Source organism: Piliocolobus tephrosceles, chromosome 15 (assembly GCF_002776525.5).
Source record: "Piliocolobus tephrosceles isolate RC106 chromosome 15, ASM277652v3, whole genome shotgun sequence".
Taxonomy (NCBI): Eukaryota; Metazoa; Chordata; class Mammalia; order Primates; family Cercopithecidae; genus Piliocolobus; species Piliocolobus tephrosceles.
The window spans coordinates 61,291,367-61,318,692 of NC_045448.1; the positions used below are offsets into that span (position 1 = coordinate 61,291,367).

Genomic DNA, 27,326 nt, shown 5'->3' on the forward strand with positions numbered 1-27,326 from the left:
GCCTGGCCAACATGGCAAAACCCCGTCTCTACTAAAAATACAAAAATTAGCCGGGTGTGGTAGTGTGTGCCTGTAATCCCAGCTACTTGGGAGGCTGAGGTAGGAGAATCACTTGGACCTGGGAGGTGGAGGTTGCAGTGAGCCAAGACCACGCCTCTGCACTCCAGCCTGGGTGACAGAGCAAGACTCCATCTCAAAAAAAAAAAAAAAAGAAAGAAAGAAAGAAAGAAAAGAAACAAAAAATGAGTAGTAAAAAGACCTGTGGCAGGAGCATACTGTCTCCAAGAATCAAGGAGGAGCTGAATTGATTTAGACACGTTGACCTAAAGTCAGAATGAGAGCAGTTGGAGAGAAAGAGCTAGGCTGATAATGGGGGAAGGGAGGACAGCAGGGGAAGCCTGGGGTTCAGCCAGAGACACACTTGGGTTGTTTGCAGCCAGTGTCCATTCTGACTGGCAAAAGTTGAGCCTTAGCACCACTACCATGTAGAGGGAAGGATTTCCTTAAGAGAAATGTTTTGACTGTGAAGGCAAGACTAGTCCAATCTGAAAGGCAAAGGGAGATATGCTTGGACCCAATTGCTCTCAAATAAGGTATTATTAATAGAGACTCTTTTCCTTTGGCTACTACTAGGCCAAAAAGGGTGACACGGGTCCAAAGAACTCCAATAAAAAAGGAGAGATTTCAGAGAAGAGACTGGAATAATCTACACACCCACCCCACCCTCAACCAGGGAGCATAGTTCCAGGAAGCTCTTGAGAGGTCCTCTCTTAAAAGGTCAGATAAGGAGTCAACAATAAGTTTAATTGGGGAAATCACCCTTTAAAGACTATGACAGTTATACCAGGTAGTCATGCAACTGTGGCCGGATTTGGGGAGGGAGGTCTGGGAAGATGGGCACAGAATGTGTCCAGCATTACCAGTGAGTTCTGAGGTGGCTCAATCAGAATACTACAGGTGGGAATGTAGGCATGGCATGTACCTTGAGGGGACATACCCAGGAAACTTTTGGAGGGGGCCTTTCAGAGAAGGCACAGGAAGATGAAGTGAGCTGCAGTGAACCAGGCGCGACAGTGGTAGATGGAGTCCAGGCCCAGGTTAGATAATTGATCCAACAGGACAAAACCACCTGCAAGGAGAAAGAAGAACAAGATATGTTTCAACAGTCACGTTGTTAGCAGATTCAAAACTTCATAATTTCATACTGCTCACTATGGTGGACCCCACAAAGCAGAACTTAAGGACCATATCAGAAAAACAAATGTCCTGACTCAAAAGCAAAGGGAAATAAAGATGAAAACACTAATCAGTACAGCAAACAGTGCTGGCTGACATGTGATAAAGAAGGAAATGGCCAACTGAAGAAGCAAGGTAAAATGTGAAAGACTCGGCTGCGCTGCCCTGAAAAGAGAAGTGGAACAACAGAGGCATATAGATGATCAGAGACATATTCCACTTCTCAGTAAAAGACAGGACATAAGGTAATCTGCTGCTGCCTTTGACACAGCTTTAATCCTCAAGGCAGAGAGAGGCAGTGCTCTGTGGACCAGCACATGGCAGAGATGTTTGTCCTCATCAAGCCTTAGTGAAAAGCCTCAGAGCCACAGACGAATAGGTACTAAGAACCTTCTATGTGCCAGGTACTGTTCTAGGCACTGGGAGTACAGCAGTGAACAAAATAAAGACCTCTGCCCCCTGGGAACATACATTCCATAGCAGCTTCAGTTGAGGAATCCACTACTAATGATTCTCCAGATTAAACAAGTGAGAAAACTGCCCCAAGAGGCAGGTATCACAGTCCTATGAAAATCCAGGCAATGGCCAGGCACGGCAGCTCACACCTGTAATCCCAGTACTTTGGGAGGCCAAGGCAGGCAGATCATTTGAGATCAGGAGTTCAAGACCAGCCTGGCCAACATGGCAAAGCAAAACGCTGTCTCTACTAAAAATACAAAAATCAGCCCGGCGTGATGGCATGCACCTGTAATCCCAACTACTCGAGAGGCTGAGGCAGGAGAATCACATGAACCGGGGGGGTGGAAATTCAGTGAGCCGAGATTATGCCACTGTACTCCAGCCTGGGTGACAGAGCGTGGGCAATTGCTCCTAGGCATTCAAAAGGGGTGATAAATATTTAGGAATTTTGCATGCCACAACCGTAACAGCTTAAAATCTTCCACAGTGAGAGTATTTACACCAAAGAAATGAGAAAACACTGGCAATCAGGGCTTATTTATTTGAGAGAGCCAGTTTACCAGCACACCATTCCAATGACTGCTTATGAGAGGACATGGGGCTGTGTTCCTGGCTCGACGGGGACACAGGGGAAATGGACATTAAGAGGCGTTAAATCTACAGAACGGGGAGGAAAGGATTCTCCAGCAACTTTTTTTTTTGAGACGGAGTCTCGATCTGTCGCCCAGGCTGGAGTGCAGTGGCGTGATCTTGGCTCACTGCAAGCTCCGCCTCCCGGATTCACGCCATTCTCCTGCCTCTGCCTCCCGAGTAGCTGAGACTACAGGCCCCTGCCACCATGCCCAGCTAATTTTTTGTATTTTTAGTAGAGACAGGATTTCACCGTGTTAATCAGGATAGTCTCGATCTCCTGACCTCGTGATCTGCCCGCCTCAGCCTTCCAAAGTGCTGGGATTACAGGCGTGAGCCACCACGCCTGTAATCCACCGAGCCCCAGGATTTTCCAGTAACTTCTAAAGCATCACTGAAAATTTATAAATTTTGCAAGAGGCTAGGAAGGTTTCAATTTCCAGACGTGCCCTAGGCCATAATTAACTTATTGCTGAAAGACTTCTCCTAACATAGTGTAAAGTTCATCAGTCAAGAACTATAGAAAACTGACATCGATTGAGAGGTATTAAGAACAGGCTGATATCTAAAAGTTTTTTTCTTTTCTTTTCTGTTTTCTCTACTTCCCACAGATACCGCTGGGCCTCTGCTAGGCTTGTTAGCTGGTGCCAATACTATGTGTGTATTCTGTGATTCTGGGGACTTTATTTTGATTGGTGAAGTAGATGTTCATATGATTTCTGTCTGTTCATCAACTGAACCTCTTTCCCCTCCTTAAAAGTCTTGGTGGGAGGCAGAGTCTATTTCCTCTTATAGAAGCATAAAATGTCACTTACTTTCCCAGCTTCCCTTGCAGTCATGTGGCCAAGATGCAGCCAAGTGACCAAGGCTCAGCCAGCGAGATGGACCCACTCTGGACTTTGAACCAGGAGTCAGTGATGCACAGAGGAGGCCCGACAGAGAGGTCCCCATGATGATGGGGACACCACTCAGCTGCTGACAATGCCTTCACCAGACTAGTTCATAGGTCATAGTATGCAAAGCCAGGTTTTCCTGTCTTCCATGTAATTCCCCCAACTACCCAATGGACTATGGATAAATTCCTTCTTTGCTTAAATCAGGCAATGTTGGTTTCTGTGGCTCATAACCTAGAATCAGGACTGATATAACTGGTCTAACTGCTGTAGGGGAAAGCAAATTAGTTCATGTTTTCTAAGTTGGGCGTGGGGCTGGTGCTGGGATAATCTTCTCTGTTCTGTTAACCCTATGAACTCTAAAAGTGGAACACACAAGAGACATTGACTGCAGCCACCGGGTGAAGGCCCTGGGCTGAGGCTGAATGGTATGAGAGTGTTTGCAGGAGATCTTCATGGACTTTAATATCCTTGGTCTTTACCTTATAAGAGAAAGGAAATTTGATTCGGGGGGCATTCCTCCTTGGGAATGTATTTAATAACTAACATATTATTAAGAAGGGGGAAAATGCCAGCTAAACTTTGACAAAATGCTCTTTTGTCACTTAAAATGTTTATACTTTATTAACAATCTCTTTTAGACTTACTTGGACATTGATTTGTATCATAGGTTGTGCTTTTGCATGTATACAAAGGAAAATATAAGCAAAATAACGTAAAGTATTCTTAGACGCTCTTTATATTAGGAATCCAAATATTCTGAATCATCTTTGCTTTCAAAGTTGAACAAGATTTTTTTTTCTTTTTTCTTTTTAATTTTTAGACAGAGTTTCACTGTCGTCGCCCAGGCTGGAGTGCAATGGCGCAATCTCAGCTCACTGCAACCTCCACCTCCTGGGTTCAAGTGACTCTCTTGCCTTGGCCTTGCGAGTAGCTGAGATTACAGGAGCCCGCCACCACACCTGGCTAATTTTTGTATTTTTAGTAGAGACAGGGTTTCACCATGTTGGTCAGGCTGGTCTCGAACTCCTGACCTCAGATGATCCACACACCTCGGCCTCCCAAAGTGCTGTGATTACAGGTATGAGCCACCACGCTCAGCTGAAAGTTGGACAAGTTTTTATTGAATGTCTTTTTTCCCCCCTAAGACATAGTTCACACAAGCCTGTAACATACTCTGAATACAGATTTTTCTATATAGGACCTCAATTTTGGATGATATTTCAAAAGTTTTTAAAGTTTTTTATTTTGAAATACTTTTGGATTCACAATAAGTATAGAGTTCTCATGTGCTCATTACCCAGCTTTTCCCCATGTTCTGAATCACTTTTTGAAAACCAGGATATAATTCACACACCATAAAATACATCCCTTTAAAGTGTACAATTCAGTGTTTTTAGTGCATTCATGAGGTTGTACAACTGTCACCACTATCTATTCTAGAACATTTCTCTTGATTTATTAAAATCCTTCAAGGGAATATTCCAGAACATTTCTATCACTCCCCAAAGAAACCCTGTTATCTATTAGCAGTCACTCCCCATTCCACTCCTCCTGCTCCCCCAGCCCCTGCAACCACTCATCTACTTGCTTTCTGAATCACTTTTTAATTCAGAATGGCCTGTGTGCATCTCAGTGTCACTCTCTGTGTCACCAAGAGCACTGATGATAGAGCATTTTATAGGAGAGTGCTTCATTCTGTCTGCAGTGTTTTCTTCCAAGCTGCCGGTATCTGTTCTTAAAGTTTTAATACACATGTGCAGACAATGACAACTCCATCATAACTGCAGCCTGGATGATGAGACTATAATATGAACACCGATTTCAGAGAGGTTAAAGTATGAAAAATTGCCAGGCATGGTGGTGGGTGCCTGCAATCCCAGTTACTCGGGACGCTGAGGTGGGACAATATCTTGAGCCCAGGAGTTCAAGACCAGCCTGGGCAACACAGCAAGACCTAGTCTCTTAAAAAAAATAAAAAATGTGGGGGAAGAAAATGAACATGGACATCTTAGAATCAATGAAATACTGTAATAAAAGTAGGTTACTTAGGACATTTCCATTTTATTGGCATTGTATTATTGTCAGACAGCATATTGTCACACATTTCTATTATCTGATCTACTTCATATCTTCTGGGGAGCCAACTGGATGCTACAGCTGAGGACATATGAGATTAAGAAATAGGACAGTGATGAGTTTTCACCCCACGGTGCAGTAGGTATTGATAATTTAATTAAATAATGGTTCTGCTCCCACTTCACAGCCTTTTTGGAACAAAGGCTAACTACCCATGAGTGGTTGAAGAAGGAATTCAAAAGGGCAATGGATTTTATGGAGAGAGAGGTGGAGGTGAGCCTTATAAAATGGGAGCAGGGTAGCAGGTCTCCAGTGCTCACCTCAGGGAAGTTCACTGGTAGGACAGCAGAGTGATGCCTCTTGTCCTCTCCCCAGCCCTCATTACCCATGCTGGTAATTTTCGAATGGCCCACTCTCCACCCTTCTCTGCCCTGCTATGTGCCCAGGCAGGCTGACTGCTGCAGACTACATTCCCTACTCACGACAGTCCTCTGGTTTCTGGTGGGTTTCATCGATAGGAGGGAGTTATAAGGGGGGAACAGTGAGTATAGATAGGATGATATCTACCTCCCCTCACAGCCCACCCTCACACCTGGCCAGTCAGTTTTGGTTCTGGCTTCTTCCCTCTGCCACATTCCTGCTGAGCAGCATCTCTGCCTGCCTTGGCAACAGCTCCCACTGAGTTACAGTAACAGCTCCCACCCCTTGTCCCTACTAGAACTTCCTAGTATCTAGTTCCTGAATACATCTGCATCCCCTGTTGGTACTTTTAACTTTGCCCACACCTCCGCAAGGTGTGGACATGGTTAAAGGTGGTGTCCCTTTGCTAAACTCTCTTCAGGTTCCACTTTGAATGCACCATCTGTTTCCTGTTGGAATACTCAGTCCTTCCCAAAGTGGGTGACTCACAGACAGCTGAGTGCCTCCCTCTCCTCTCCTCTCCCTCCCTCTCTGGGTTGGTGCCCCTGCACCAGGCACCCAGTCCTCTCTCCTACATAACACACTCTAGCTGGGCCAGGTTCTGTTCTGCAAATGGGGGCTGTATTAGGCCATTCCTGCATTCCTATAAATACTGGAGACTAGGTAATGTATAAGAAAAGAGGTTTCATTGGCTCACAGTTCTGCAGGCTGTACAGTGTTGGCATCTGCTTCTAGGGAGGCCTCAGGAAGCTTTTACTCACTGTGGAAGGGGAAGCAGGAGCAGGCACGTCACATGGAGGAAATAGGAGTGCATGGGGATGGAGTGGAGGGGAGTGGTGGTGCCACACACTTTCAAACCACCAGATGTCCTGAGAACTCACTCACTATGGGGAGGACAGCACCAAGCCTTGAGGGAGCCACCCCCATGACCCACATACCTCCCATCAGGCCTCCTTCCAACCCTGGGGATTACATCTCAACATGAGATTTGAAGGGGACATCCAAACTATATCAGGGGCCAATAGGTGAAATTGAAGGAGAAGATATTAAAAAGCCCAATTTTGTCTACAGATAAAAGATACATTCTATAATCCAGTTTAACCAATAAAAAATTGAGATTTTTGATTCCCAAGATCAGTATCTAGTTCTCAGCTGCTTCAGCACTCAGAATGTATGGGACATCATTCACTGCTTCCCTTACATCCCAACAACCACTCTCAATTGTGTATCTCCAGTTTTAGACCTATATAGACAGCTGTCTTGTTGTTCCACAGGCTCCTCATTGAACATACTCACAACAAACTCATAATCTTCCTCTTTCTACCCTCAAACCTGGGGCTCCTCCAGTGTTTCCTGTTTCATTCCATGGTACCACTCTCTATACCGCTGCTCATGCCCCAAACCTGAAAGTCATTCTTGACACCTTTTTTTCACCCTTATATATATTAATTTTCCAGATACGGTAGATCCTATGAACAGATCATTTATCCAGTCCATCCACTTCTCTCCACCATCATAGTTATACCCCAGTACAAGCCATCATCAACTCTTGCCTGGACAGAGTATTATTAACTTACAGTCCTATGAGTTCAGCTTTCTTCTTCCCTGACCTCTCAACCATTCTTTAATCAGTATCCAAGGCCTTTTGCATGTTTCAAAATCAAATCTGAGCATGATATTCTTCTGCTTAGAAGCTTTTAGGGCTCCCAACTGGTCATACGATAAACTCCATTGGGAAGGAGAGTAAGAGGAAAAAAAAAGTTTTTTAAAGGATAAAGTCCAAGGGCTCACCATAGCTTAAAAGGCCCTTCAAGATCTTGCCCTTGGCCTGCCTCATGAAGAACTAAATCATCTTCACAAACAGCACTCCAGACACACTGGCCTTCTCGATCCCTTGAAACGCCTTGCTCCTCTCCACCTCAGAACATCAAACATTCCATTCCAGTTCCATCTGCCCAGAAAGCTCCATCAGCTCCCACATCCCCAGTCCAACCCTTTCATTCCTTGCCTGGGCTCCAGCTCCTACACTTGTCCTGTGTAACACTTGTCACCATTATCGATATGTGGTCACTTTGTATCTCCTGTAGACTTGAAGCTCCTTCCGAATTGGAACCGTGTCCACTTTGTTCACTTCTAGGTCTCAGGGCCTAGTACAGAGCCTGCCTTGTGGTGGTTGTTTAATACACATCTGTTCAATGAATGAATGATCTTGAGCCCATAGTTTTTTCACTTTGAGCCTCAGTTTCTTCATCTGTTAAGCTAGAGGAAGGGAGGTTTCTTCCAATGTGAACAGTTCATGATTTTATGACTGCAAAGTACTTCTTTGAACACTAAAATTGCTCAGTTGAAGACAAAATCATTAAAGAGGAAATTCTCTTTTTTTCAAATTTTAACCATTGATGACTCAGTCATAAAGAGGAAATCCTTGAGACAACTGTGCTGCTCCCACCTGTCCACGGTCTACTGGGAAATACAACATACACAACAGTCTCACAGGTTAAAAGGCATCTTTGCTTTCCAGAGTTTATCTCCTCTCTCTCAAGAAAGTTAAATTACAGGTGTGGCCTGATGTTTCTAGCTACCCTTCTGATGCACACAAGACAATCCATAAAACCTCCAAATCTTACCCTACTGAGACGTCCCAGATTCTGACGGCACAAACAGGGATGGATTTCAAATTTGTGAGCTTTATCATTTTCTTCTTTTGGGAGTGGTGGGTGTTATTAGAATCTTTATACATTATATTGTTTTAAAAAGTTTTAAAGTGGAAACAAACTAAAGAAAAAAACTGAGATCTCCAGAATCTTAGATACAGTTAGTTAAGATGAGATCAGGTCACGAGTAGTGGCTCACACCTGTAATCCCAGCACTTTGGGAAGCCGAGGTGGGGGATCACCTGAGGTCAGGAGCTCAAGACCAGCCAGGCCAACATGGCAAAGCCCCATCTCTATTAAAAAATACAAAAGTTAGCAGTGGCAGGCACCTGTAATCCCAGCTACTCAGGAGGCTGAGGCAGGAGAATCGCTTGAACCCAGGAGGCAGAGGTTGCAGTGAGCCGAGATTGTGCCACTGCACTCCAGCCTAGGAGACAGAGCAAGACTCCGTCTCAAAAAAAAAAAAAAAAAAAGAGATCATACTGAATTAGTATATGACTGGTGTTCTCAGAAGAAGATGAGACAAAACACAGACACAGACACAGAGGGAAGAAGACCATATAAAGACAGAGGCAGAGATTTGAGCTGTGCTGCAATAAGCCAAGGAACACCTGAGGCTACTAAAAGCTAGAAGAGGAAAGGAAGCATCCTCCTCTAGAGCCTTTGGAGGGGGAAAGGCCTTGCCAACACTTGGCTTTAAGGCTTTTGGCCTCTAGAGCTGTGAGACAATACATTTCTGTTATTTCAAGCCACTTAGTTTGTGATACTTTGTTACAGAAGCCCTAAGAAATGAATGTATCAACCTTTAGGAATTTATTCCTTTAGAGCACAGGGTGGCAAACTATAGCCCATGGGCCAAATCCAGCCCACTGCCTGATTTTGTATGACCCATGAACTAGGAATTATTTTTTTCAGAATAACATTTGCAGTCAATCTGATAGGAAACACCAACTTTAAACATCAGTTAAGCAAAATGTTATCCCCCGAAAAGGAATATGTCTTCTCATTAGTAGACTTCTATTACAAAAAATTGTACTCAATTATTGTTATATTTTTAATTTCATCAATTAAAAATGTGCACAAGTTCATTTTCTCTTGTTATATGAGGACCTATGTAGTATCCACAATTTTGCCTCTTGGCCCACGGATATAGTTTGTCCGTGTCCCTACCCAAATCTCTTCTCGAACTGTACTTCCCATAATGCCCATCTGTTGTAGAGGAGCCCAGTGGGAGGTAATTGAATCATGGGGGCAGTTAGCCCCAGGATGTTCTCACGATTGTGAGTTCTCACAAATCTGATGGTTTTATAAGGGGCTTTTCCCCCTTTGCTCAGCACTTCTCCTTCCTGACACCATGTGAAGAAGGATGTGTTTGCTTCTCCTTCTGCCATGATTGTAGGTTTCCTGAGGCTTCTCCAGCCATACTGAACTGTGAGTCAATTAAGCCTCTTTCCTTTATAAATTACCCAGTCTCAGGTATGTCTTTAGTAGCAGTGTGAGAATGGACTAACACACCCACAAATCCTAAATTTTTTTTTTTTTTTAAATAGAGACAGAGTCTCTGTTGCCCAGGCTGGAGTGCAGTGGCACTGATTATAGCTTGCTATATCCTCCAGTTCCTGAGTTCAAGGAATCCTCCCACCTCAGTCTCCCAAGTAGCTAGGACTACAGGCACAGGTAACCATACCCAGCTAATTTTTAAAAATTTTTTGTAGAGATGAGGTCTTGCTATGTTGCCCAGGCTACAAAGTATTTTCTATGTGGCCTATTAGAGAAAAAGTTTGCTGAACTCTTCTCGAGCGGAATCTCAGTTTCACCTACTCATTTAGCCAGGGAATTTCTAAGCATCAGTAGAAACATTTTTATTACGATAAAAAGGATCTATTTTTTAATCTGTTTTCATCTTACATAATTTTCCAGTTACTTTTTTAATAGCAGCTTTATTGAGATACAATTCACACATAATGAAATTCATCCGTGCAGTTCATGCACTTAAAGTACACAATTTAATGGATATTAGTAAATTCAGTTTTACAACCGTCATTACAATTAATTTTAGAACATTTTCAGCACTCCATAAAGAAATTCCTTAGTAGTCAGACCCCATGTACCCCTGGCCCCAGGCAATCACTCATCTACTTTCTGTGTATGGATTTGCCCACTCTGGACATTACATATACATTTTCCATGTTACTTTTCTGTATTTGCTTTGACTGATCTTAATTTTTATTTATGTTATTTTAATACTTTAAAACAAGAATCAATACTGTGTGAGTCTTAGGAGTCTTTGACACTTCTGACATCCTATCTTTTCCACCACAAAATTTATCCCACAGATAGGGTCCCACTGGCTACATTTCCCTTACAGAAATGTTAAATGCTTGAATATCCAAAGGCTAAGAAAGTGGTACTCAGCGCATAGGAGTCCTCAATCTCCCAGCTTGTAGCTTTTTGAGTTGCTAAGTTATGATATGTCAGAAATCAGCCCAAATATCTGTTATAGCTTATAGATAATATGAATCTCTGAAATGGGGAGAAAAAGTGGTAAAAAGAAAATTGCTTACACAAATTGCCCTTGAGAAATATGGCATAGTATTTAAATATTTCATTTTAACTAAAGTGTTCTTTGTTCTTTCAGAATTGAGATCTTTTTTTTTAAACCATGCTTGGCCTCACCAATAATCATTTGCTTTTATTATTGCTAACAGGTCCTCTGACTGGAAGCTACCACTTCATCTTGATGGTTATAGTAATTAGTTATAATGACTTTTAACGGGTCCTTGAGTTCTTTCCTTACTTATTAAAGAGCCATCGCATTTAAATCACCTCATCTACTGTTTCGGTTATCTATTGCTGCATAACAATCCACCCCAAAGCTTACTGGCTTAAAACAACAACAATCATTTTATTATCTCATGGTTTCTGTGGGTCAGGAATTCAGGAAGAGCTCCACTCGGTGGTTCTGGCTTAATGTCTCACAAACAGTGGCAGTAGATGGAAGAGCAGGCATTGGGAGAGCTTGGGATGTCAGGGCCTCTCCATGTGATCTGTTTACATGAGTTAATTTGTGCTTCCTAGCAGCATGGTGGTCTCAGGGTAGTAATGCTTCTCAGACAGTGGCTCAAGGCTCTAATGCAGGGTACAGAGAACCAGGGAGAATCTGTATCACCTTTTTTGACTGAGTCCAGAAGGTCACACAGAATCATTTCTGCCATGCCCTACTGGTCAACGAGTCACTAATGTTTGGCCCAAAATCAAAGGGAGGGCCACAAAGTTCACCTCTTCATGGGGGGAAGATCAAGGAATTTGCAGGTATGTTTGAAAACTAAAATTAGCTGGGCCTAGTGGCATGCACCTAATGTGGTCCCAGCTACTTGGGGGGCTAAGGTGGGAGGTCTGCTTGAGCCTGCAAAGTGGAGGCTGCAGTAAGCAGTGATTGCACCACTGCTCTCCTGCCTGGGAGATAGTGCAATACCCTGCCTTTAAAAGAAATTAATTAATTAAGTTAAATAACGTTTTAAAACTGCTACAAGCTGTGCAGAAACATTCTTTGGTTTACGCAATAAGTACTCTGGCAAGAGACATTTCTGTCTTCTATTTACTTCCTTGTTTTTCTTCTTCTTTAAATGATCCCCTTTAAGCGTTTACAAATTTAAAGATTTCAGCTCTAAATATTTTGTTTGTTTTATATGTGTTCTGTATATAGACCAATTCTTGTGCCAGGCCTAAATATTTCCGGCTGCTCTGTTCTGCTCTACCTACTTCCTGTTTGGTTGACTTTGATTTCCTGTACTCTGTCAAAGAGCTTCATTAAAGTTGTAAACTTCCATTTCGACCTAGGCACTGTGTTCTATTTCTGAATCCGCCAGTGGTCTTGAGCAACAGTACACATACGGTAACTGTTAAGTATAATACAGGAAGTGAAAATCAAAGTACTATGTCTGAAGATTGATAGAATTAAATGCTCAGTTTAAGGAAATACATGGTGGAGACCATTTTTAGGAGCTCAGACCTCAGCCAGGCTGAGTCTCTCTTTTAGGGATAGTTGGATCTCTCTTATTTTGGGCTGCAAATAACAGGAAACTCAACTGATTTAAATCATAATGTAAATTTGTGATTTCATATAACAAGGAGTCTGAGGTAGGATGGTTCCAATTCAGCAGCTAATCATGTTACCAAAAACTCAGATTCCTTCCAGTTCTTTCTGCTCTAACATCTTCAGCATGGTGGCTTTATTTTTATTTTTTGAGAAAGGGTTTCACTCTGTCACCCAGGCTGGAATGCAGTGGCATGATCTTGGCTCACTGCAACCTGCACCTCCCAGGTTCAAAGCGATTCTCATGCCTCAGCCTGCCAAGTAGCTGGAATTACAGGTGCGCACCACCATGCCTGGCTAATTTTTGTATTTTTAATAGAAATGGGGTTTTGCCATGTTGACCAGGCTGGTCTTGAACTCCTGGCCTCAAGTGATCTGCCTGCCTTGGCCTCCCAAAGTGCTCAGATTACAGGTGTGAGCCACTGCCCCCAGCCCATGATGGCTTTACTTTTAACTCACTGTCTTAAAATGGCTTCTGTGGTTTACTTGTCACATGCAGACACAGCAAAGTCTAGTAAATTCCCAGGTGTCCCTTTTTATGAGTGGGAAAAAAACAAAACAAAAAACTATTTCAGTTCGTTTGAGCCGCTATAACAGAATATTGGAGACTTTGAGTAATTTATAAAGAATAGAAATTAATTGTCTTATAGTTCTGGAGGCTGGGAAGTCCAAGATCAAGGTGCTGACATCTTGTAAGGACCTTCTTGGCATGTCATCACATGTAAGAGTGCAAGAGAGCTCCCCCTTCAACCTTGAGTCCTTTTATAAGGGTCCTAATCCCATCCATAAAGGTACCACCCTTATGACTCAATCATCTCTTAAAGGCCCCACCTCTTAATATTATCACATTGGGAATTAGGCTTCCAACACATGAATTTTGAGGGACACATTCAAACCATAGCAAAAACCTATTCCAGGCTGCACATGGAATCCCAGAACTTTGGGAGGCCAAGGCAGGAGCATCACCTGAGGTCAGGAGTTTGAGACCAGCCTGGCCAACATGGTGAAACCCTGTCTCTACAAAAAATACAAAAATTAGCCAGGCGAGATGGCACATGCCTGTAGTGCCAGCTACTCAGGAGGCTGAGGTATTGAAAAATCACTTAAATCTGGGAGGTGGAGGCTGCAGTGAGCCAAGATTGTGCCACTGCACTCCAGCCTGGACGACAGAGTGAGACTCTGTCTCAAAAAAATAAATAATAATAAGTAATGTGACCAAGATTGTTTCAAAAGTCTAAGGCAAAAAAAATATTCAAAATATACCCAATAATAGGAAAGTATAAGTTTATTATTTATAATATTGATCTATCACCTTTTATTTTTCTGAGATGGAGTCTCACTCTGTTGCCCAGGCTGGAGGGCAGTGGCACGACCTTGGCTCACTGCAACCTCCGCCTCCCGGGTTCAAGCAATTATCCTGCCTCAGCCTCCCAAGTAGCTGGGATTACAGGTGCGCACCACCACACCTGGCTAATTTTTTATATTTTTGGTAGAGATAGGGTTTTACCAGGCTGGCCAGGCTGGTCTCAAACTCCTGACCTCAAGTGATCTCCCTGCCTCGGCCTCCCAAAGTGCTGGGATTACAGGCACTAGCCACCACACCCAACCTGATCTATCACTTTTAGTTAAGCACTAAGTAAAAATAAAGATGTACACATTTACTGTGAAAATGAAAACATTTCAGCTGGGTGCGGTGGCTCCCAAAGCCTGTAATCCCAGCACTTTAGGAGGCAGGGGCAGGCGGATCACGAGGTCAGGAGATTGAGACCATCCTGGCCAACACAGTGAAACCCTGTCTCTACTAAAAATACAAAAAAAAAAAATAAGCTGGGCATGGTGGCACGTGCCTGTAATCCCAGCTACTCGGGAGTCTGAGGCAGAATTGCTTGAACCAGGGAGTCAGAGGTTGCAGCAAGCTGAGATCACGTCACAGCACTCCAGCCTGGCGACAGAGTGAGATTTTGTCTCAAAAAAAAAAGCAAAAGAAAGGAAAGAAAACAAAATGAAAATATTTCATCTGGAATATCCAAAATTAGGTTTAATATATTTTCAATCTCATTAGACTTTTTGATAGTTTGCCGTAACTATTATTACATGAAAGTCATGTTTGTCTTCAATCTCAGTGGTATTAGATACCTAAATATAAGCCTGGTTTTTTAATGCAATAACTTAGAAAGCCCAACCTCCTGCTCATAATTTCCTATTTTTCCAATTTTTCAACTCCCTGGTTACATAAAATCTGTTCTTTAAGCTGATTAGGACCTACAAGCCTTGGAACCATTCCCAGTTTCCTAGGATATCTATTCTCTAGACAACCTCCTTCCTTATAGTGCTCAGTATAAAATCCAGGTCAGGCACGATGGCTCATGTCTATAACCTCAGCACTATGGGAGGCCAAAGCAGGAGGACTGCTTTAATCCAGGAGTTCGAGACGAGCCCAGCGAGCATAGGGAGACCCCATCTCTACAAAAATAATTGTAAAATTAGCCAGGTATGGTGGCTTGTCCCTGTAATCCCAGCTTCTCACGACGCTGAAGCAGGAGAATCACTTGAGCCCAGGAATTTGAAGCTACGGTGAGCTGTGACTGTGCCATTGCAGGGTGACAGCTGGTCTCTAAAAAGAAAAAAAAAGTCTATGGCATGAAAGAAAAATCCAGGCTACCAAAGTTTATGTATATATGATATATAGTGATATAAAATACACAATAAAAGTTACACAAGGATATACTCCAAATTATTACTCTTGGTTATTTTTTGCATAGGGTTGGTCATTTTACTTGACTTTCATTTTCTCTGCCTTAATTTTTTTTTTACCATGATCAAGTAATAGAAGAAGAAATAAACCAAAGCCTGCATATGAAAAATCTCTAGAAGACAACACATACAAACATACTCACACATGCATGTAGGTGATGTCTGTATTACTGAGGTAGAATTATAGGTGAGTTTTCTTCTTTTCTCCAATCTTTATTTAATTTTGTTTATTTGTTTTGTTTTAGAGAGACAGGGTCTCGCCGGGCGCGGTGGCTCAAGCCTATAATCCCAGCACTTTGGGAGGCTGAGACGGGCGGATCACAAGGTCAGGAGATCGAGACCATCCTGGCTAACACGGTGAAACCCCGTCTCTACTAAAAATACAAAAAAACTAGCCGGGCGAGGTGGCGGGCGCCTGTAGTCCCAGCTACTCCGGAGGCTGAGGCAGGAGAATGGCGGAAACCCGGGAGGCGTAGCTTGCAGTGAGCTGAGATCCGGCCACTGTACTCCAGCCCGGGCGGCAGAGCAAGACTCCGTCTCAAAAAAAAAAAAAAAAAAAAAAAAAAAAAGAGAGACAGGGTCTCACTATGTTGCCCAGGCTGGTCTTGAACTCCTGGCCTCAACTGATCCTGCCACCATGGTCTCCCAAAGTGCTGGGATTACAGGTGTGAGTCACTATGCCCAGCCTTTCTTTCATGTTTTATATATGTATTTTTTTTAGGTTGTAATTTAAAAATAAACATATTTTAGCAAAAAATCAAAGACTTTGAATGTTATTAAAGAATTTAGGTCCGGGAGCAGTGGTTCATGCCTGTATTCCCAGCACTTTGGCAGGCTGAGGTGGGAGGGCTGCTTGAGCCCAGGAGTTTGAGACCAGCCCTGGGCAACATACTGAAATCTCATCTCAATCTAAAAATAAGTAAGTAAAATACACATATGAACTTAGTAACTGGTTGGCCCAGCTTGCTTGCTTTCATGACATTAATCATGATTTTGATACCTGTCTTAATATAATCACTATCATACCTCTCTGCAGGCATAGTTATCACTTTGGGCAGGAGTTGAGCCTTGTGTCTCTTTTTTTTTTCTTGATGGTATCTAACGCCCAGTGGTGATACATTGTCACTCCTATAAATACTGGAGTGATTCAATGTGTAATAATTTATATTTTATTTGGCATTTAATGAGCATCTACAATACTCAAGGCACTATACTAGCCAATCTAGGGAATAAAAGATGAACAAGACACAGTTAATGCCTTTAATTAAAAAAGTAAACGCACTGATTTTTACTTTTCCCACACAGGTATTGAACTGAGAATTTTTGGCAAAAGACATAAGAGTCTTAAAAGATATGGAGGCTGTGAATGCTAAACCTTCATATATTTGCATTTTTATTAGTAAGATTATGGCTGCCAGTTATATTGCTTTATGTCTTAGGTCATATTTTGAAAGGTGATGTGACATAGTGAAAAAGAAACAAAGAGTCTGGAGGTCTGGTTTCAAGTCTTAACTCAACAATTAACTAGCTAATGAACATGGGCAAGGTACTTACACTTTCCGTGCCTCATTTTCCTCATGTGTAAAACGAGGGAGATGAACTAAATGATCTATAGGGTTCCTTCCAACCTTAAAATTGATCTCTCTCCTGTTGAGACATAAAAGAGGCACCATATGACTTGAAGGTGATGATGACTTCATTACTCGTTCTGAAAAATGTTAATTCTAAATCGGAACAAGTAATCACTGGATCTCATGGTTGTGACACATCAGATATTACTATAGTTAGAGAAACCCAAGTCAGCACACTGTGTCATACTTCTAAGCAGTGCTATATACGTAAAACTAGCATACCACAGTATAGGGCCTACACAATATAAATAAAAGATTAAAATGAGATTTTTTTTTTTTTTTTGAGATGTAGTCTTGCTTTGTTGCCCAGGCTGGAGTGCGGTGGCACGAGATCGGCTCACTGCAATCTCTGCCTCCCAGGTTCAAGTGATTCTCCTGCCTCAGTCTCCTGAGTAGCTGGGATTACAGGCATGCACCACCATGCCCAGCTAATTTTTTGTATTTTTAGTAGAGATGGGGTTTCACCATGATGGCCAAACTGGTTTCAAACTCCTGACCTCAAGTGATATGCCCGCCTCGGCCTCCCAAAGTGCTAGGATTACAGGCGTGAGCCACCACGACCCGCCAATTTTTTTTTTTTTTTAATAGAGACAGGGTCTCACTATGTTGCCCAGGCTGGTTTAGAAATCCTGGGATCAAGCAATCCTCCTGCCTCAGCCTCCCAAAGTGTCAAGATTACAGGCGTGAGGCGCTGCGCCCAGCCAAGAAAATTTTTAACAATGGATATTTTACGAATGCTTTTTGGAGTTTTTATGTACTAAGATTTCATTTCTCTGGGTGTTCATTAATCTTACGTTTCAGTTCCTTAAATGAAAATAGGTGAGTGGTACAGGTTTCCTCAGAGGTATAGTTTTTACTTTAGGGACTATCCCTTTCCCCTAAAGTGTGCTTTAAAGATGGCAGCACATGAACTTGTGTTAGATAGGAGGGACGGCAGGCAAAACTGATGACAGGATCTAGGTCTGCTGTCACATGCCAAACTATTTGTGAAATTTTTTTAAGAGACAGGGTCTTGCTCTGTCACCCAGGCTGGAGTGCAGTGTTGTGTACAAAGCTCACTGCAGTCTCAAACTCCTGGGTTCAAGTGATCCTCCCACCTAAGCCTCTCAAGTAGCTAATATTACAGGTACATGCCCCCACACCTGGATTTTTTTTTTGGTACAGATGGGGGTCTCGCTATGCTGCCCAGGCTGGTCTCCAACTCCTGGTCTCAAGTCTCAGTCTCAAAGTGCTGGGATTACATGGGTGAGCCACCACACCCGACTCTCATTCTTTTTTTTTTGAGATGGAGTCTTGCTCTGTCTCCCAGGCTGGAGTGTAGGGGCGTGATCTCGGCTCACTGCAAGCTCCGCCTCCCAGGTTCACACCATTCTCCTACCTCAGCCTCTCAAGTAGCTGGGACTACAAGCATCCACCACCATGTCCGGCTAATTTTTTTGTATTTTTAGTAGAGAAAGGGTTTCACCGTGTTAGCCAGGATGGTCTCGATCTGCTGACCTCGTGATCTGCCTGCCTCAGCCTCCCAAAGTGCTGGGATTACAGGCCTGAGCCACCACGGCAGGCCCCGACTCTCATTCTTTATGAGTTTTTTTGTTTGTTTGTTTGTTTTTTCCCCTTAGTTTTGTCTTTCACAACCTTATAAATCACGTAAGTGAGTTTCAGAGATCTCAAACAATACTAATGCAGTAAGTAAACAGGAGAGCAGGAGTGGGGTTTGGCCAACAGCACTGGTGAAATTCACTTATAGTGGTCGAACCCAGCTGTTGCAGCTATTTGTCCTTAATAGTGGAAGGACACCTCTCCTCACTACAGAGTTGGGCAGTGACTTCTAGTATGTTAATTGGGACTACAGGGTACTCTCAATTAGGTCTAATTTTTTGTAAGAGAACTGTGTGGCTTAAATTGATGTAAAGTATCTACATAAACTACATAACAGAAGACAGGTAACTCAGATAAAGAGGGTATCAAAGAGGAAATCTGGGCCGGGCGCGGTGGCTCAAGCCTGTAATCCCAGCACTTTGGGAGGCCGAGACGGGCGGATCACGAGGTCAGGATATCGAGACCATCCTGGCTAACACTGTGAAACCCCCGTCTCTACTAAAAAATACAAAAAACTAGCCGGGCGAGGTGGTGGGCGCCTGTAGTCCCAGCTACTCGGGAGGCTGAGGCAGGAGAATGGCGTAAACCTGGGAGGCGGAGCTTGCAGTGAGCTGAGATCCGGCCACTGCACTCCAGCCTGGGGAACAGAGCGAGACTCCGTCTCAAAAAAAAAAAAAAAAAAAAAAAGAGGAAATCTGGCCATTTATCTAGAATTATCTGAGGGAGAACACCATTGAATCCAACAAATACAATCATTCTGGTGGTTATCAGAGAAGTGTAAGAATCACTGTTATACATGTCCACGTATTCAGAGGGAAGAGTACCAGTGTCTGCAACTTATTTTGAAATACATTTTTAAAAACCAGATAGATGAACGGATAGACAGAGGGATGGAAAAATAAACAGGTGATAAGGCAAGTGCAGTAAAATGTTAGTAGTGGAATCCAGTTAGTGGGTATACATATGTTCCCCGAAAAAATTTTTCAGTTTGGCTGTATATTTGAATTTTTTTTTTTTTTTTTTTTGAGATGGGTCTTACTCTGTTGCCCAGGCTGGAATGCAGTGCAAGGATCATGCCTCACTGTAGCCTTGACCGCCTAGGCTCAAGCAATCCTCCCTCCTCAGCCTTGCAAGTAGCTGGAACCACAGGTATGTGCCACCACACCCGACTAATTAAAAAAAAAAAATTTTGTAGAGATGGTGTCTCACTTTGTTGTCCAGGCTGGTCCTGAACTCCTGGCTCAAGTGATCCTCCCACCTTTGCATCCCAAAGTGCTAGGATTACAGGCATGAGCCACCATGTCTGGTACCAATAATTTTTATAATAAAACAGGAAAAAAACCTGCCAACATTTTTGAGTGCTTTCCCTGTGTCAGGCACTTTGTATTAGTGATCACAATTAGTCCTCACAAGAAGCCTGTGAGGTAGGTACCATATTACTATCCCTGTTTTACAGATAAGCAAGCAGGCACAGAGAGGCTAAGGGACTTGCCCAGAGCCTCACAGCTAACAATCTAGGACGAGTTAAGATTCAAATCCAGGCCTGAGTGTTTGCAAAGCCAGGGCCTTTAGCTGTGGAACAGAGAGAATTCAGCAGATGTTTTTCAGAGCCTCCGTTAAATATTACTGAGTATTATAAAACTTTTAGAAGAAAACATAGGAAAATATTTTCATAACCTCAGTCCAAGAAGAGTTCTCTAACATTACATGCAAAACACTATCAAAGAAAATAAATCAGACTTAATTAAGTTAAAAACTTCTCTAAAATAATGAAAAGGCAAGCCACATACTAGGAGAGGATACTTGCAATGCATATGTTTGATAACAACTCTGTGGCATCCATAGAGGTGCTCTGCTCAGATCTCCATTCTAGAGGGGATCTGTCTCAGCTTTCAAGCCAAGGCCACAAATTTCCTCAGAGCCACCTAGCCAATTATAAGCACAGAGGTAGTATAAGGACTCACTATCTCTGTGCACAGTGTTTGTGTTAGAGCTCCCCATTGGATTTACTGAGACTTCCTCAAAGATGCACTCTCATCTCACTCTCTTTCTACCAAATTTACCTTCCTTTTCCATTTCTTTTCACCAGTGTTAGACCTGCATCTTAAGATTTTCCCTGCCTGTAACTTTTTTCTTTCCCCTTTATCTTTCATAGATGTTACTCCCAATAAATCTCTTGCATTGTTAATTTCATATTGGTATTTGCTTCCCAAAGAACCCACCTGGTATACTCATATCCAGAATGTCTACGAATCAATAAGAAAAAGATAGATAATCCGATTTTTTTTTTTTTTTTTGAGATGAGTCTCACTTTGTCGCCAGTTTGGAGTGCAGTGGTGTGATCTCGGCTCACTGCAGCCTCCTCCTCCCAGGTTCAAGCGATTCTCCTACCTCAGCCTCCTGAGCAGCCGGGATTACATGTGCGTGCCACCACGCCCGGCTAAATTTTGTATTTCTAGTAGAGACGGAGTTATACCATGTTGGTCAGGCTGGTCTTGAACTACCGACCTCGTGATCCGCCTGCCTCGGCCTCCCAAAGTGCCCAGCCCCAATTTTTTTTTAATGGACAAAAGACTGAAACAGGTACTCTGCAAAGGAAGATAGCCAAATATTAATAAATTTGTAAAAAGGTGTTCAGTATCTTGGCCAGGTGCAGTGGCTCACGCCTGTAATTCCAGCACTTTGGGAGGCGAACGGGGGCAGATCACAAGGTCAGGAGTTGGAGACCAGCCTGGCCAATATGGTGAAACCCTGTCTCTTCTAAAAAAAAAAAAGAAAAAAATTACAGACGGACGTGGTGGCTCACACCTGTAAGCCCAGCACTTTGGGAGGCCAAGTCAGGCGGATCACCTGAGGACAGGAGTTCGAGACTAGTCTGACCAACACAGAGAAACCCTGTCTCTACTAAAAATACAAAAATAAAAAAAAAAATTAAAACAAAACCAAAAAAAATACAAAAATTAGCCGCATGCGGTGGGTGTGCCTGTAGTCCCAGTTACTCAGGAAGCGGAGGCGGAAGAATCGCTTGAACCTGGGAGGCGGAGGTTCCAGTGAGCTGATTGCGCCACTGCACTTCAGCCTGGGTGACAAAGCAAGACTCTGTCTCCAAAAAAAAAAAAAAAGGAGTTCAGCATCTCTAGTTATCAGGGAAATGTATATAAAAACCACAAGAAGGTATTGCTACACCTCCATCAGAATGGCTAAAATTAAAAGGACAATACCAAGTGTTGGTGAAACAAACTGAATTATCTTAAGTTAGTTAGTTAGTTAGTTTGTTTTTTTAGATGGAGTTTCGCCCTTGTCTCCCAGGCTGGAATGCGATGGCACGATCTTGGCTCACTGCAACCTATGCCTCCTGAGTTCAAGTGATTCTCCTGCCTCAGCCTCCCAAGTAGCTGGGATTACAGGCATGCGCCACCATGCAGGGCTAATTTTGTATTTTTAGTAGAGACAGGATTTCTCCATGTTGGTCAGGCTTGTCTTGAACTCCCGACCTAAGGTGACCCGCCCACCTTGGCCTCCCAAAGTACTGGGATTACAGGCGTGAGCCACCACGCCCAGCCTCTTAAATTTTCTTTTGTGGGAATATAATTTGGTACAACCACCTTGGAAAACTGGCAATGTCTACTAAAACTAACATATATTTATCATATGATCCAGCAGTACTACTCCTGGGTGTAAACCAATGAAAATAAGTGCTTATATCCACCAAAAGATGGACAATGTGGACACAACTCAAATATTTATCAGCAGAGTGGATAAATGAAATGTGCTATATTCATACAATGGATTTCTCCCCAATAATGAATGTACTACTGTCACACAGTATGGACATGACACATAAACATAATGTTAAGTGAGAAAGTCATACTTAAAAGAGTATACACTGCATGACTCCATTTATATCAAGTTTAAAAACAGATACAACTAATTACTGTCAAGGAGGTCAGAATATCCGGTGCCTTTTGGGGGTGGATATTGACTAGAAGCAGCCCTGAGGCAGCCTTTTGAGTGGCTGGAAGCATTCTGTATCTTAACCCGGGTGGTGGGTTACAAAGACTCTCTCCTTGGTGACACTCTAACAAGGCTTCTCTGAGCCCTGTTCTCCACTAGGCTTCAGCCTTGGCCTGTAACTACTGCAGATTCTGAGCACACATTATTTTATCCATGCCCCACACTAAGAGACCCAAACAAATACTAGCATGTCCCTAGGATGATGACTTCAGTCACCTTTAGTTCCTGCCTGGGAAAGCTCAAGACTGCCAAAATAATATATGTTTGTTCCAGTTCTAGGAGCCTATGGTGACCACAACGTTTGATTTTATTCTGAAACTGTTACAACTGTATCCATTCAGTTTAATGATGGGTGTCTTGTTCTTTCAACAACGAAAAAAATCTCATATGGAGGCCGGGCGCGGTGGCTCAAGCCTGTAATCCCAGCACACTTTGGGAGGCCGAGACGGGTGGATCGCGAGGTCAGGAGATCAAGACCAACCTAGCTTGGGAGGCTGAGGCAGGAGAATGGTGTAAACCCGGGAGGCGGAGCTTGCAGTGAGCTGAGATCCGGCCACTGCACTCCAGCCTGGGCAACAGAGCGAGACTCCGTCTCAAAAAAAAAAAAAAAAAAATCTCATATGGAGCAATTTCACTTCTGATCCCTCACTCTTACTTTTTCATATTCTGGGATCACAGACTCAGAACACATCCATTTGCTAATCAGATTTGTTTGTTTCCTGGAGAATTGTGACTTTTTGACTGCTGCATCATTAAAAAATTTTTTTTCATATATTTAAGGTAAGTTCTTTAGTATCAAGAGTTCTAAAGGTTCTAAAGGTTCTCCGCCCTTTCAGATCAGTGCCCACTGTTTTATAACATATATTTGTAACATCCCCTTTAGTAGCTTGAAGTGAAATTCATAATCTACTTTACATGAATATTTTCAAATAAAAATAATATTCTAACAGCAATATTAAGAAATAAAAAGAAAGCAATCTATAGGAAAATAATATTGACCTCAGTATGTAAATACTTGGGCATAACTACATTAAAAGACATAATATGGCCAGATGCAGTGGCTCATGCCTGTAATCCCAGCACTTTGGGAGGCTGAGGCAGGAGGATTGCTTGAGCTCAGGAGTTCGAGACCAGCCTGGGCAATGTAGCAAGACCCCATCTCTTAAAAAAAAAAAAAAGCTATAATGGGCCGGGTGTGGTAGCACACGCCTGTAGTCCCAGCTATTTGGGAGGCTGAGGTAGGAGGATAGCTTGAGCCTAGGCAATGGAGGCTTCAGTGAGCTGTGTTCATACCAGTGCATTCCAGCCTTGGTGATAGAGCGAGACCCTGTCTCCAAAAAAAAAAAAAAAAAAGACATAATAAAGTTGGCAGATGTTTGTACTTGTACCTAGAATCAGTGTGAATGCAAGTGCTGCAAATGCAGCCTGATATTACTGTGTTGTATTTTTTTTTCCCCCAAGACAGAGTCTAGCTCTGTCACCCAGGTTAGAGTGCAATGGCACAATCTTGGCTCACTGCAACCACCGCCACCCCGGTTCTAGCGATTCTCGTGCCTCCCGAGTAGCTGGCATTACAGGTGCACACCACCACGCCCAGCTAATTTCTGTATTTTTAGTACAGACAGGGTTTCACCATGTTGCCCAGGCTGGTCTTGAACTCCTGACTTCAGGTAATCCACCCACCTTGGCCTCCCAAAGTACTGGGATTACAGGTGTGAGCCACCACACACGGCATACTGTGTTGTACTGATGAGCTGTCAGTTACAATTTTCCAACTTTTAAAACATTTTTTAATAAAACAGTCTGTCTTCAATTTATACAATATTTGTATTCCTGGGAAATTCAGTGTATATTAAAACCATACAAAGTATTTTATATTTATATATGAAAGGGAGTTGTGTTCTAACCATGTATTATTAAAATAGGCATTTCAACTACACAAATGTGAATGTTTGGTGAGACGTTTGAAGGTCGTGAGGATGAGGGACAATTCTTGACTGTGCTCTTTCCTATCTCAAGGACCTGCTGCCTGCTGTTCCCCCAGCTGAAATGTTCTTTCCCTGAATCTCCCTGTGAATGGCCTTTTTTTTGTTTTTTTGAGACAGAGTCTCACTGTGTCACCCAGGCTGGAGTGCAAGTGGCATGATCTCGGCTCGCTTCAAGCTCGGCTCGGTTCAAGCAGTTCTCTGCCTCAGCCTCCAGAGTAGCTGGGGTTACAAGGAGCCTGCCACCACGCCTGGCTAATTTTTGTATTTTGGCTAATTTTGTATTTTGGGGTTTCACCATCTTGGCCAGGCTAGTCTTGAACTCCCGACCTCGTGATCCACCTGCCTCAGCCTCCCAAAGTGCTAGGATTACAGTCGTGAGCCACCGCACCCGGCCAGCTTTTTCTTATACTGAGGACTCAGCTCAAATGTCACCTCCTCAGAACATTCCTCTCCCTCAGTCACTTTTCATTTTGAAATTCCTGCAGAGAACTGAAAATGTTTTCCATCTCTTTGAAATGTATGTACATGTTTTAAAAAGCTAAATAAGCCTCTTGCTAGTTTTGCATCCTCAGAAGGTCTTTCTTGGGGGCCTTGGAGCCACCTCTTGGAAAGTGAACATCAAGGATGGTGCTCCACATCTCTGTCTCCAGGGGGTTTTAAGCCTTGGCTCTTGGCTCCAAGATAAAACTTTCCATTATTTTCCTTTGGATAAAGACAATTAACAGGTATGTAATGGATTGTATGTGCCTGACCATATGAAAGGATTAGGTTTCTTTTTTTTGGTCTTTGCACTCTCTTCAGTGGATTGCCTCTGATGTGCATCATCGTATGTTTTAGTATGTAACCAATAATAAAACTGTTTCATTCTTTTGTTGTACATTGTGCATTTCGTGGAAAGAATACTTCGGAGTTGGCAGGATATTTTTAATTATTTGCCCACCTGGGTCCCCCAGTTTTGGGCACTTGTATGGCAGGCTGATACTCCCCATTCCCTCTCCCTACTTATTTTAACTAGTAAGGGATAGGGGCAAGGGTATGGAGCTTTGGAGTCAGACAACCCTGGCTTTTCTAAACTGTGCCTTTTCTTACCAGCATTCGGAAGCGCTGTATGTTGAAGTAACTTCTCTGAACCCCGAATACTTCATCTATACAATTAGGAATAATAAATACGTCATAGATTAGGTATAGACATTATCTGACGCATAGAGGTACTATTCAAATGAAGGAAACGAAGTTATCCTAGGTCCTTTAATGCACTAAATGTTTGCTCCATTTTCCCCTTTCTTGGTATCTGTGTGAAATCTCAGGATACAGTGTCCACTAAACTTCACTGCACTGCATAATGAGACAACGACCTGGAAGTGTGGACCTTTTGAGTTTAAACGGGTTTCAGTAGGTAAAAGACGTAAAGTTCACAGTGCCCTCGCAATTTAGATAGAAAGAGGAAAAAATCAGCCGGGGTGGGGGGGGGGGTCCCCGTATGCAAATACAGGAATTATAGAAGAAGACAGGCCCTGCCTCAGCCGCACTTCCCCCTCCGTGCTGGCGCGGGGGTGGAGATTTGCATGTGCGAAGTCGGGAAGAGGGGGAACCACCTCTCGAAAACCCCGGGCGTCGCCCTCCCCGGCCTGGAGGGTCGGCCCCGCTCGGCCGCCCGGCGCGCCCCCAAAAGCTCCCTGGCGGCCGGCCCTCTCTACGTCATCCACACCCCCCCCCCCCCCGCCCGCTCCTGAACTTTAAACCACACTCGGAAGAACAACCTGGAGGAGGGGGATTTCTCGGGAACAGGCGGCCTTCTCACGCTGCGACCTCCCGGCTCCCGCTGTTCCTGCGCTCCCGAAGCCCACCCCAAGCTCCCGCTCCCTCGACCCCCGCCCAAGCCCTTCGCCGCAGCAGCGCCGGGGGCGTATGCGCCGGGGCGAACGGTGAGAGCGAGCGGGGGCGGGCAGGGCGGGGCGCTGGGGGCGGTCGCGCGCGCTACGGCAGCTAGGACGCCCCGCCCCACGCCTCCGGCTTGACGGCTGCGCCGGGCCTACGTCAGCCGCGGGAAATTCCCCTCCCGCCAGGCTGCCAGCCTCTCGGCCTGGCCGGCACTCGGCTCTCGCCCTGCTGCGCCCCCTGCCCCTGGCTCCCGCACGGTGGACGGGCGACGCTGGGTGACCCGGAGCGCAAGAATTCAGGGGGTGGGAAGGTGTGAGCCGCAAACCCAGCGGAGGGCGGGAAGAAGGAGGAGGACCCTGGGGTGGTTGGGGGACTGGGGCCCCCGCCTGCAGAGGTCCCTCGGCCTCCTGACTGACTGACCACGGCCGCCTCTGGCCAGGACGCCGGGAACTGCCTGCGGGAAGGTGCGGGGAACGAAGCCATGGCCTCCGGTGAGTGTTCTGGGGCGGGGGCCTGGGCCGGGGGGAAGGAGCTCTCCTGGGGTTCCTGCCGCTGTGAGTTTAGGGAGCTCAGTTTTGGCTGGGGCGCGTTCTGTCTTTAAAATCTCATATGGTAAACTTGTCAGCTTTTTAAAAAGTTAACCTGTTTCAGGGTTTGCGTGCAAAATCCAAGCCACGCTCAGTAATTTGATCCTGTTGTCATAGCAGGAAACTTAGAAATTCCTAATGACTTGATTTTAGGATTAGGGAAGTCCTAAGCGAACTAAAGGAGGACGAGGAGTTCTCATGTTAAAAATGGATATGTATTGAAGTGGTGGTTTTATGTTTTAGAACAAGAATGAGGAACCTTCAAACCTCGGGCAAGCTCTTTCCCCCTTTTTAATTTCGTCAAATGCAAAGAGGTGATCCCCCTTGTACTGACAGTTGTACAAAATGTGGCACGGCTTTAAAAATCATTCGTGGTATTTTAACACGAATTTAAAAATCCGTAGT

General features: G+C 43.9%; 2 protein-coding genes across 4 annotated transcripts in view; one reads left to right on the top strand and one right to left on the bottom strand.

The window, feature by feature from the left end:
- Positions 1-254: 254 nt before the first annotated feature.
- Positions 255-26,817, bottom strand: LOC111553483. The gene is made up of 5 exons (XM_031934218.1): positions 26,751-26,817; positions 26,214-26,605; positions 25,543-25,598; positions 16,776-16,868; positions 255-1,129 (listed from the first exon to the last, which is right to left on the bottom strand). Exons 1-5 carry the CDS (start codon positions 26,815-26,817, stop codon positions 1,099-1,101), a joined length of 639 nt encoding a protein of 212 aa, XP_031790078.1. The 3' UTR covers positions 255-1,098.
- The window catches only part of REL (REL proto-oncogene, NF-kB subunit), a 60,471-nt gene continuing 59,342 nt past the window's right edge, over positions 26,198-27,326 (top strand). The window contains exon 1 of one of the 3 annotated variants that reach the window (XM_023228320.2): positions 26,198-26,825. In XM_023228320.2, the coding sequence (XP_023084088.1) occupies positions 26,816-26,825 (10 nt within the window). In that variant the 5' untranslated portion in view covers positions 26,198-26,815. The remainder of the gene's footprint in view (positions 26,826-27,326) is intronic. The other 2 variants (XM_023228319.2, XM_023228321.2) reach the window with 2 other exon arrangements.